The 12,123-nt window shown below is 51.6% G+C and overlaps 1 protein-coding gene across 2 annotated transcripts in view; it reads right to left on the bottom strand.

Moving 5' to 3' along the window:
- Window positions 1–5,346: 5,346 nt before the first annotated feature.
- The window catches only part of LOC132388701 (NACHT, LRR and PYD domains-containing protein 3-like), a 46,965-nt gene continuing 40,188 nt past the window's right edge, over window positions 5,347–12,123 (bottom strand). Inside the window, exons 9-11 of one of the 2 annotated variants that reach the window (XM_059961070.1) lie at window positions 7,424–7,510; window positions 7,102–7,269; window positions 5,347–6,941 (exon numbers count right to left, since the gene is read on the bottom strand). In XM_059961070.1, the coding sequence (XP_059817053.1) occupies window positions 6,854–6,941; window positions 7,102–7,269; window positions 7,424–7,510 (343 nt within the window). In that variant the 3' untranslated portion in view covers window positions 5,347–6,853. Of the gene's footprint in view, window positions 6,942–7,092; window positions 7,270–7,423; window positions 7,511–12,123 lie in introns of both variants that reach the window. The other variant, XM_059961071.1, reaches the window with a different exon arrangement.

Below are 12,123 nucleotides of genomic sequence, written 5' to 3'. Positions count from 1 at the left end.
GGGTTGGGAGTGCCTGGAACGACTTGCCAGGGATGGTGGTGGACGAGAAAACATTAGGGGGATTTAAGAGACTCTTGGACAGGCAAATGGATGAAAGGAAATTGGATTTAATGATTTAATCTTATTGTTTATTGTTTGTTTGTTTTTCTTTTGGGGAAAATCCTTATCCGTGAAGATTCGGAAATGACTGGATGTTTTTTTTTCATTCTCTTTTTTCAATTTTACACTCAATTGGACTGCCCAATATTTTTTTTCTTTCCTTTTTTCGGTTTATTTAGTGTTTTTTCCCTTTATCAAATAAAATTTCCATTTTTTTATGATTGCTATGAGTAGTATCTTTCGACGTTGTGTATATAACAGCGTAACATTTTGCATTAATGCTGATATTGACATTATATACTTTCTGATTTTTATTGCTGTTTTTATGTCTTTTAAATTATCTGTTTGCTAAACTTCGCCTCTGGTTTGTATATTCTTTAATTGAAGATCAATAAACAGATTAAAAAATGTAATGAAATGAAAAATGGAGGGTTACGGGGTAGTGTGGGTTTAGTACTATTTTTTAAAGGATTATGTGGGTCGGCACAACATGGAGGGCTGAAGGGCCTGTACTGTGCTGTCGTGTTCTATGGTTCTATTCTAAACAAGCCCGAAGAAAAACATTCATTGTCCATCAACAACTCCCCCCACCCACCTCCCTTCCAATTTCTCTCTCTCTCTCTCTCTCTCTCTCTCTCTCTCTCTCTCTCTCTCTCTCTCTCTCTCTCTCTCTCTCTCTCTCTCTCTCTCTCTCTCTCTCTCTCTCTCTCTCTCTCTCTCTGTCTCTCTCTCTCTCTCTCTCTCTCTCTCTCTCTCTCTCTCTCTCTCTCTCTCTCTCTCTCTCTCTCTCTCTCTCTCTCTATATATATATATCGCCCGGTTCCTATCTCCTCTTCCTTTAGACTTTCTGGCTCTCTCTCTCCATCCCCGTCTCTTATCTCTCTCTCCCCCTCTTTTTGCATCCGTCTCTCTCTCTCACCCACTCTCGATCCACCGTCTCTCCTCCCTTTTCAATTCCTCCCCCACTCTCTCTCTGTCCCTCCTCCAGCACCGTTTCCACACACTCTCCCTCGTTCCCCCCTCTCGCTGCTTTTCTTGTTCAGTTGGTCTCCTCCCCGTCACTTCCACTGTCCCTTTCAAACTTATCTCTCTCGCTCCTTGTCTCTCCCTCTCTCTCTCAGTTTCTCTCTCTCTCCTCCTCCAGCCTCCTCTGCCTCTTCTCAATTTATCCCTCTCTCTGTCCTCCCACACTCACTCACTCTCTTTCTGTCTCTCTCTACGGCAGACCCTCGCCTGCCTGGTTGCGAATGTGATCTGCATCCTCGCCTGCACTCCCGCCGTCGTTCTGCACTCGCTGAAGGTCCGCCTCTTCCTCTGGATCGGGTACTGTTACACCGGATGCCGGATGGTGAGTGTTCCGCGCACCCCGCAACACACACACACACACACACACACACACACACGCTAGCGAGCCATCCCTGATCCACACAACTCCACCCCACCCACGGCCTTCCCCCTTTCCCGCGGCGCTACCATGCTCCCCTCGCCGTATCGCTCGCTCTCTCCCCACGCCAAGCCTCCTACAAACCCTCCAGTCCCTCTGTTGTAGCGTCCCCTCTTTCCTCTCCTCCCCCCCTTACTCCCTCGACCACTTCCTCCGGCAGCTTGTTCCACAGACGGACCACCCGTCTCCCTCTAAACCTTTTCTATCCGTGTCCCTGTCCGAGTGTCGTTAATGTACCTGCCTCGACCATTTCCTCCGGCAGCTCCTTCCATTGACGGACAACCCTCTGGGCGAAAAGGTTTCCCCTCGGGTTCCCTAATAAATCTCTAAAACCTGTGGCCTCTGTTTCAATATTCCCCGACCGTGGGGAAAAGTCTGTTCACATTCACCCTATCTGTGTCCCTCGTGGTTTTACACCCCTGTCAGGTCCCCCCCTACGCTCCAGGGAAGGAAGTCCTACCTGCCCGACCTCTCTCCGTAACTCAGCCCCTCGAGTCCCGGCGACACTCTCGTAATTCCTCGTGAGCTCCCGCCTCCGGTACGCGGTGCCCTGTCCGACGATGGCGGGCATGCCGAACGCCGCCTTTACCGCCCCGTCTGCCTGTGACCCCGCTTCCAGGGAACCAGAAATCTAGAAAAATCTAGGAATCTAGGAATAATAGTGCATAGTTCCCTGAAGGTGGAATCTCATGTGGATAGGGTGGTGAAGAAAGCTTTAGGGATGCTGGTATTTATAAATCAGAGCATTGAGTATAGGAGGTGGGATGTAATGTTAAAATTGGACAAGGCATTGGTGAGGTCAAATTTGGTATATTGTGTACAGTTCTGGTCATCGAATTATAGGAAAGATGTCAACAATATAGAGAGAGTACAGAGAAGATTTACTCGAATGTTACCTGCGTTTCAGCAACTAAGTTACAGAGAAAGGTTGAACAAGTTAGGTCTTTATTGTTTGAAGCATAAAAGGTTGAGGGGGGACTTGAAAGAGGTATTCAAAATTATGAGGAGAATAGATAGAGTTGGATGAATAGGCTTTTTCCATTGAGAGTAGCTGAGATTCAAACAAGAGGACATCAGTTGAGAGTTAAGGGGCAAACGTTTGGGGGCAACACGGGGAGTGGACGTTTTTACTCAGAGAGATGCAGCTGTGTGGAACGAGTTTCCAGTAGAAATAGTAGAGGCAGGTACGGTATTGTCATTTAAAGTAAAATTGGATAGGTATATTGACAGGAAAGGAATGGAGGGTTATGGGCTAAGTGTGGGCCAGTGGGATGAGCGGAGAGTAAACGTTCGGCACGGGCTAGAAGGGCCGAGATGGCCTGTTTCCATGCTGTTATTGTTATATGGTTATAAACCAAAACCTGGCCCGTTCCGTCAACGGAAGGCTAAAGTTCTCCGTCTCTCACCCCTCTCCCTCTTTCACCTCTCTCCGACTCTCAGCCTGTCCATGTCTCACTCTTTCTGTCTCTGCCCCCTCTGTTTTCAACCTTTTTCTCCCCTCCCTGTCCGACCTCTCTCATCTCCTGCCTCTCACCTCTCTCCCCCATCTGACTCTCATGTCTCTCCCTTGATCAACTGTCCTTTGCCACCTCTCTTCTTTTTCCCCCTTCCCTACCCCCATCTCTCTCCCACCCACACCCTCTCTTCCTCACCCATTGCCCCCCTTCTCTTCCTCCCGGTCTGGGTCTCCCGACCTCCGCCTACCCTAATAACCACTCTCACTCACGCCTCTCTCTTCCCCGGCCATCTCCACCCATGCCCCTCCCTCACTCTCTCTCTCCTCTCTGTCTCTCACCTCTCACTCCCACCCCATTTCTCTCCCACTCTCCACTTCTCTCTTTCCGTCTGTCTCTCTCCCCCCTCAAATGCATCCTCCGCTGTGTCGCTCCGCCAAACACCGAATCTCGCAAAGGTTTGTCAGCGGGATCAAGGTGACCTTGCTGGTCAACTGCCTGGTCTCGCTGGTGATGTTCGTCCTCACGGCGATCGCCAACTGCAGGGACCTCGAGTGCTGCACCGCACAGACTCCGGTGGTGAGTGGAATATTCCTGTTCACGGGGGGGGGGGGTGTGGGCGGCGAGGGATGGGGCATGGGTACAAGAGATGGGGGAGGTGAACACCGTGGGAAGGGAGAAAGAGAGCAGGAGGGGTAGAGAGAGATGGGGGCAGAAAAGGAATGAAAGTGTGTTGATAGGGGTAGAGAGGAGGATAGGGTGCGGAGAGGGATACAGAGAGGAGGATGGGGTGGGGAGAGAGGTGGAGAGAAGAGGATAAGGTGGAGAGGGGAGGAGAGAAGATAGGGTGGGGAGAGGTGTGTGTAGGGTGGGGAGAGAGAGGTGGGGATGAGATGGGGAAAGAAGATGGGACAGGGAGGGAGAGATGGGACTGAGGGAGAGAGACTGAGGGAGTGGGTAGTGGGTCTCATCTCCTCCTCACCTCTTTCTCCCCTCACCTCATGTCCTCAGTCTGATCGCTCCCTCCCCCACCCTGCAGAAAATCGAGATGATCCACGCAAACCAGCCCGCACCGCCAGACCTCGCCTCGATCTTTTTGGGCAAAACGGCGCCCACTCCTGCCTTTGACGGGCCCCAGTGACGACACGACCCCTACTCCACGGGACAGCCTGAAGGATTCGGACCGAGCGAACTGAGACCCGGCCCGAAATAAAAAAAATCAAGGCGGGATTTTGGAGACGGAAGGGGGAGGAGGGTATCGGTGCTAGTTATATTCCTCCCCGTGGGAACCCCCCAGTTCCAGCTCCCATATTATGAGTCGCCCTGTCCCACCCTCGGCTCCCGTTACTCCTGAAACACTCCGCTCCTTGTCCCCTCGCTTTCCCCTCTATCACAGCTCATCTCACCCTGGCTGGCGGCCATTTTGTGATGGTTACCATTGACAACCGCTCTCCCCGCATCATATAATGGGGCAAAACCTTTTCCTCACCTTCCACTCACTTTCCTCCCTGTTTATCCAATTCAACTCATCAGCCCTCCTCTCCTTCCCCTCGGTGCCCGCTCTTACATCTCTCCATTTAGTTTTCTGCCGATAGCCATATTGGGACATGGTGTGACCCTCCCTCCCATTTCCTCCACCACGTACTGTCATTCCCTCACACTCACCATCTTGTCACCCCACTTCCCATTCCATCACTCACAAACCCTTTCCCTCCGTCGTTGAGTGAATCGCTCCCCTCTCCCTCTGTTGAGACACTCAACTCTCCATCCCATCAGCCCTGACCGAGTCCCGACTTCTCCTCCCCTTTTCCCCGTCCACGCCCCCCTTTTTGGCAGCTCGTCCTATTTGCGAAGGAAACGTCACCACGCATTCATCCTCCACTATTGCAAAAGACACTCCCCCACACTCGCCACCCTGTTCCTCCCCACCCTGTCCAATCAGATCACTCCCTCCCGTCCCATTACATCCTCACCCTTCCCATCCCACTACTTCCTCTCCCTACACGCTCCATCACTTCCCCTCCCTCGCAGTCCCATCATTCCCTCTCCTTCCACGTCCCATCACGCCCCTCCCTCCCCGTCATACCACTCCCATTCCCTTCCTGTCCTTTCACTCCTCTATACCCCGTCTTTGTCTTCTCCATGTCGGCCACCAGTTTGTGACAGGGACTTTCGCCCCTCCCCTTTCCTTTCCCTATTGAATCAGTGAATTCGCCACGCTCACCATCTCATCAGTCCACTCCTCGTCCCGTCACTCCTGTTCCTCCCAAACCCCTCACCCTTCCTCCCAAAGACCCACATGTGTATGTGTGAATATCTAGGATATATACATTAGTTTATTCATTTACAACATAATTAGAATTAAAGCATATATAAACTACGCAAGACGGAATAAAACACTTAATTAAAATACAGTTATTACAATCAATAACACACTCGATCCCGGGATTGTATCCATGGGCACCGCATGTTCCTTCGCCATAGATTCTGAGCGCGACAGTGGCCATTGGAAGTCAGTGTCTGCGGTAAACGATGTATACCTGTCTGGACACGCCCGTCTGCTGACTGCTCCTGTGGCTCCACCCACAGACCCCTGTATAAAGGCGATTGGAGGCACTGCTCCTCCCTCAGTCTCCGGGATGTCGTGCTCCCTTTTTGCTGCTAATAGAAGCCTATCGTTCACTTCCGGTGTCCGAGAGTTATTGATGGTGTATCAATGTTTCACTTCAACCCCGGCAGTCGCATTACACAATTATAAATCAGCGCCTCCCTTCCTCTCTTCTGCTCACTTCTACCAAAGCCGTCCCACCTCACCCCAGAGGCCAATTCAAGTGCAACAGTGACTTTTCTATTGCCCATCGGGGGTTAAATCACTGTTGAGGTGAGTTTAACGGGTGTCGTTCGTTCATCAGCATAGCTAACGCTATTTAAACTAGCTGGCGGGCCGCTAAGGAGCTACTCTCTTGCAGACATCCCACCTCTCCCGGGAGTTCCGGGAGTCTCCCACAGATTGATGGTGCCTGCTTCCCTGAAATGAGATTTTGCAGGTTGGGATTAATTGAGTGATGGAATGGTGCAGACGGAGCTTCACTGTGTGTTTGGCAATGCAAGTGTGTGATGGGACGGCGTGGAGGGAGATTCACATTGTGTTTGGTCCCGAGTGTGTGTGATGGGACGGTGTGGGGGACAATTCACTCTGTGTCTCGTCCCGGGTGTGAGTAAATTTACAAATGTAAATTAAACAATGTGTGAACTGCTTACGTGCGGGAATAAATAAGCTGCTCCTGACACACTCACAGTAACACACAATTAACTGACCGGCGACAACGAGTGACAGTTTGAATAATCAGTCCCGTTTCTCACCGTCACTCTGCATCGGGGAACCGATGATTATGAAATCACACTTCAGGACCGTGTCCGAGATTGCTGCAGATTCAGGGTCACTGCCGAGGGATTTGTCAATGTAACATCATTATATCGGCCAGTCTGCCGAATGCACCGTCCTCAGCAAAGGGAGCAAGTGGATTGTCTCCCGGGATAATCCCCGCCCCCGGGACACCGGTGTCCCAGACTGAGCCCCGGACCCCGGGCTCTTCCTGTCTGTGTAATTCTCCGGCGTGTCACGTGGGATTCTCCAACACGCACATACGGCAGAAGCTGCCCCGCCGGACAACAGGCGGAAATACGTCACTGCAGGAACACTCCGAGCGACACACCGCGAGACCTGAGCCGCTTCCATTGGGAATCACCCCCGGCGCACGGCCATTAAATGTAAAGGCGGGAGTGAAAGTGGAGGGCGGGGAATCGGCCAAAATGTCCCGATCCCGCGGGCGGGGATGTTCACACATTCAGATGTTCACACGGTCACCATAAGTCCGGGTCTGGTTTCCTGCAAAGATCTCAGTTCCTTTCCCCCTGTCTGACTGAACCGATTCCCGTACAGCCTGAAACAGATGGGAGAATAAAGATGAAATAAACAGATTACACAACAGTGTCAGTAACAGGGGACAGGGGTTAATGTTTCAACAGCACTCACAGACAAATATCAGCAGAAAACCCGTGGATCCGCTGATCTTTTATCACATTGAACATTACCACACTCACGAGATCCACTCCAGACTCCGGAGGTTCAGTACGAGGCGGCGGAGAGCGGGGACAGATCGGTCTGTCAGAGTGTTTAATCCCAGGTCCAGCACCGTCAGTGATGGGTTTGCAGTGAGAGCGGAGACGAGATCCCCGGCACCAGAATCTGTGAGACCGACATCCCTCAGCCTGGAGATCAGAGACAGTGAGGGTGAAGGACACAGAGAGACAGGAGACGGTACAAATCCCCAGTGTCTATCAGTAACACAATTACTGATCACATTAATGTTCAGTGTCAGACACCCAGTGACTGAAACACAATCTCCCACAGTCTGGTACTTACCACAGTTTCTGTATTTTACACTCCGTATTCCTCAGAGCCGCAGACACCAGTTTCACTCCTGAATCTCCCAGTTCATTCTGCCCAAGTCTACACACAAACAGACAGATTGATGAACAAAGTGATTCAAACCGTGGGTCTGGGGGAATTTCTGTCACTGGATATTTCAGGAAACATTAAACCCTTCAGTAAATCACTGCTCGGAGTTCCCATCACTGTCAATGTCCCTCACTGCCCATCTCCAGGGTATTCGCCGAATATCAGTAATTTCGTCCATCGGTGTGACCATGTAATCTCCACATATTCTGCCCCATTCCCCGATGCAGAGAAAAGTGTTTCTGACCGAAATGCAGAAATGTCAATGGGACACAGTGAAATAGACCCACCCGAGCTGAAGGGATGTGGAAGAGAGATACCACAGGAGGAACAGGGAAAAGGGGAAGAAAAATCCACCAGGAAGAAAGGGGGTGGGGAAGATAAATCCCACAGGAGGAAGGAGCATGGGGAAGAGAGATCCGATATGAAGAGGAGGGACGGGGAAGAGAGATCATACAGGAAGATGGGGGATGAGCCGGAGAAATACTTCAGGAGGAAGGGGATGGGAAAGAGAGATCCCACGGGAGGAAGGGGAATGGGGAAGAGAGATTCCGGAGAAGGGAGTAATGGGGAAGAGAGAGACCACAGGAGGAAGGGGGTTGGACAAGTGATCCCAAAGGAGGCAGGCGGGTGGGGAAGAGATATTCCAGAGATGAAAGTGGGATGGGGAAGAGAAATCCCAAGGGAGGAAGGGGTTTGGGAAGGAGAGATCCCACAGGAAGAAGGGCGAAGGTGAATGGAGTTCGAACAGCAGGACGGAATGGGGAAGAGAGATCCCACAGGAAGAAAGATAAACCCCAGAGGTGGAAGGAGCATGGGGAAGAGAGAACTGACAAGAACATGAGGGACAGAGAAGAGAGTTAATACAGGAGGAAGGGGGATGGGGAAGAGAGATCCCACAGGAGGAAGTGGGATTGGGAAGAGAGATCCCACAGGAGGAAGGGGGATGGGGAAGAGAGATCCCACAGGAGAAACGTGTATGGTGAAGGGAATTCCACAGCCGGAAGGAGGATGAGGAAGAGGGATCCAACAGCAAGATTTTGATGGAGAGGAGAGAGCCCACAGCAGAAAGGGGGATGGGGATGGGACATCCCACAGGAGGATAGAGAATGGTGAAGAGAGATCAGACAGGAGGATGGGGGATCAGTAGGAGAGAACCCACAGGAGGAAGGGGGATGTGGAAGGGAGATCCCCCAAAAAGAGTAGGGGATTCGAACAGAGGCCCCACAGGAGAATGGGGGATGGGGAAAAGAGATCACACAGGAAGTGGGGGGGATGGGATCAAAGACCCCACAGGACGAAGGTAGATGGGGACAAGGGACACCAGAGGAGGAAGGCCGATGGGGAAGAGAGATTCCGCAGGATGAAAGTGAGTGGGTAAGATAAATCCCACGGGAGGAAGGGCATGTGGAAGAGAGATCCCACAGGAAGAGGAGGGACTGGGAAGACAGATCATAGGGGCAGGATGTGGGATGAGTAGGAGAGATAGTTCAGGAGGAATGGGAAAGAGATATCCAACAGGATGGGGGATGGGGAAGAGATATCCCACGAGCGGAAAATGGATGGGGAAGGGAAACCCACAGGAGGATCGAGCATGGTGAAGAGAGATCGGTCAGGAGGATGGTGGATGAGTAGGAGAGATCCCATGGGAGAAAGCGAGACGTGGAAGTGAGAGCCCACAGGAGGATTTCGGATGGACGCGTGATCCCAAAGAGGAATGTGGACGGGGATGAGATATCCCACCGGAGGTAGGGAGACGGGGAAGAGTGATCCCACGGGAGGAAGTGTTATGTGAAAGAAATATGCCACAGGAAGAGGGGAATGGGAACAGAGGCCCAAATGAAGGAAGGAGGATGGTGAAGAAAGAGCCCACAGGAGGAGGTCGGATGGACGAGCGAACCAACAGCATGACAGGAGATGTAGAAAGGAGATCCCACAAGAAGAGTGAGGGATGGGAACAGAGGACCCACAGCAGGATGGGAGATAGGGAAAGAGATCCCAGAGGAGGAAGGGTGATGTGGAAGAGAGATCCTACAGGAAGAAAGGGTGTTTCAAAAATAAATCCCACATGAGGAAGGGGATAGGAAAGAGCAATTTCATAGGAGAAGGGAGATGGTTAAGAGAGACCCCACAGGAGGAAAAGAGAAGGGGAAGCTAGATCCCACATAAGATGGGGGAAAAGGAGAATAGATTCCACAGGAGAAAGGTGAATGGAGAAGGGGAAAATAATCGATGCCACCGGAGGAGTGGGGATGGGGAAGATAGTCCTCAGCAGAGGAAGGAGGTTTCGGAAGATATTTCTCACAAGAGTGAGCGGGATGGGGAAGAGATTTCCAACAGCAAGAAGTTGCTGGGGAAGAGAGATCCCACAGGAGAAAGTGGGATGGGGATGAGATCCCCAGCGGAGGAAAGGGGCTTCAGAACAGATTTTCCACAGGAGGAAGGTGAATTGGGAAGATAAATCCAAAAGGAGGAAGGTGGATTGGAAAGAGAGATCGCACAGGAAGATGGGGGATGAGGAATCGAGATCCCGCAGGAAGATGGGGGTTGTGAAAAAGGGATCCCACAATAGAAAAGTGGATGGGAAAGGGAAACCCATAGGGGGATCAAGCATGGTGAAGATAGATCTGACAGGATGATGTGGGATGAGTAGGAAAGACCACAGGAGTATTTCGCATGGACGTGTAATCCGAAAGAGGAATGTGAATGGGGACATGATATCCCGCAGGAGGAAGGGGGAAGGGGAAGAGTGTTCCCACTGGAATAGGAGATGGAGGAGTGAGATTCAACAGGAGGAAGGGTGATGAGAAAGACAGATACCACAGGAAGAGGGGAATGGGAACAGAAGCCCAAATGCAGGAAGGGGGATGGTGAAGTGACAGCCCACAGGAGGAGGTCGGATGTACGAGCGAACAAAAGCAGGAATGGGGATGTAGAAGGGAGATCCCACAAGAAGAGTGAGGGATGGAAACAGAGGACCCACAGGAGGATAGGGGACGGGGAAAACAGATCCCACTGGAGGAAAGGGATGGGGAAGAGAGATCCCACAGGACGAGGAGAAATGGGAAAGAGGTATCCCGCAGAAGGAAAGGGGGGGGTGGGGAAGAGAGATCCCACAGGAGGAAGGGGGGTCGGGAAATGTGATCCCACCAGAGGGAGGGGGATTGTGAACCGTGGCTCAACAGCAGGCAGCGGGATACGGAAGAGAGTTCCCTCAGAAGGATGGATGCGGAGGAGATCACACAGGATGAAGGGGGATTGGGAAGAGGCCCAGCAGGTGGAAGGGGGATTGGGAAAGGCGATCGCACAGGAGGGTGAAGGAAGGGGAGAGAGATCCCACAGAAGGAACGCGGATAGGGAAGAGAGTTCCTACAGCAAGGGGAGGCATGGGTGCAGAGGACTCACAGGAAGGAGGGTTTGGGGAAGAGAGATCCCACAGGAGGAAGTCGGATAGACAAATTATCCCAATGGAGGAAGGCGGATGGGGAAGAGAGATCCAAAGGGTGGAAGGAGTATGGTTAAGGGAGATCCCTCAGAAGGAAGGGGGATGGGGAAGAGAGTTCCCACTGGGGGAATTGGAAGTGGAATAGAGATCCCTCCGAAGGAAGGGAGATGGGAAAGAGTGATACTACAGGAAGAAAGGGTGTTTCGAAGATAAATCCCACATGAGGAAGGGGATAGGAAAGAGCAATCTCATAGGAGAAGGGAGATGGTTAAGAGAGAGCCCACAGGAGGAAAAGTGAAGGGGAAGCTAGATCCCACATAAGATGGGGGAAAAGGAGAATAGATCCCACAGGAGGAAGGTGAATGGAGAAGGGGAAAATAATCGATGCCACCGGAGGAGTGGGGATGGGGAAGATAGCGGAGGAAGGAGGTTTCGGAAGATATTTCTCACAAGAGTGAGCGGGATGGGGAAGAGATTTCCAACAGCAAGAAGTTGCTGGGGAAGAGAGATCCCACAGGAGAAAGTGGGATGGGGATGAGATCCCCAGCGGAGGAAAGGGGCTTCAGAACAGATTTTCCACAGGAGGAAGGTGAATTGGGAAGATAAATCCAAAAGGAGGAAGGGGGATTGGAAAGAGAGATCGCACAGGAAGATGGGGGATGAAGAATCGAGATCCCACAGGAAGATGGGGGATGGGAAAAAGAAATCCCACAATAGAAAAGTGGATGGGGAAGGGAAACCCACAGGAGGATTAAGCATGGTGAAGATAGTCAGACAGGATGATGTGGGATGAGTAGCAAAGAGCCCACAGGAGTATTTCGGATGGACGTGTAATCCGAAAGAGGAATGTGAATGGGGAAATGATATCCCGCAGGAGGATGGGGGAAGGAGAAGAGAGTTCCCACTGGATTGGGCGATGGAGGAGAAAGATTCCACAGGAGGAAGCAAGATGAGAAAGACAGATGCCACAGGAAGAGGGGAATGGGAACAGAGGCCCAAATGCAGGAAATGGGATGGTGAAGAGAGATCCCACAGGAGGAATTGGGATGGGGAAGAGAGATCCCACAGGAGGAAGGGGGATGGGGGAAGTGAGTTCCCACTGGAGGAATTGGAAGTGGAAGAGAGATTCCTCAGAAGGAAGGGGGATGGGAAAGAGAGATCC

Source organism: Hypanus sabinus, unplaced genomic scaffold (assembly GCF_030144855.1).
Source record: "Hypanus sabinus isolate sHypSab1 unplaced genomic scaffold, sHypSab1.hap1 scaffold_384, whole genome shotgun sequence".
Lineage (NCBI taxonomy): Eukaryota > Metazoa > Chordata > Chondrichthyes > Myliobatiformes > Dasyatidae > Hypanus > Hypanus sabinus.
This window is presented reverse-complemented; position numbering and strand designations above follow the sequence as displayed.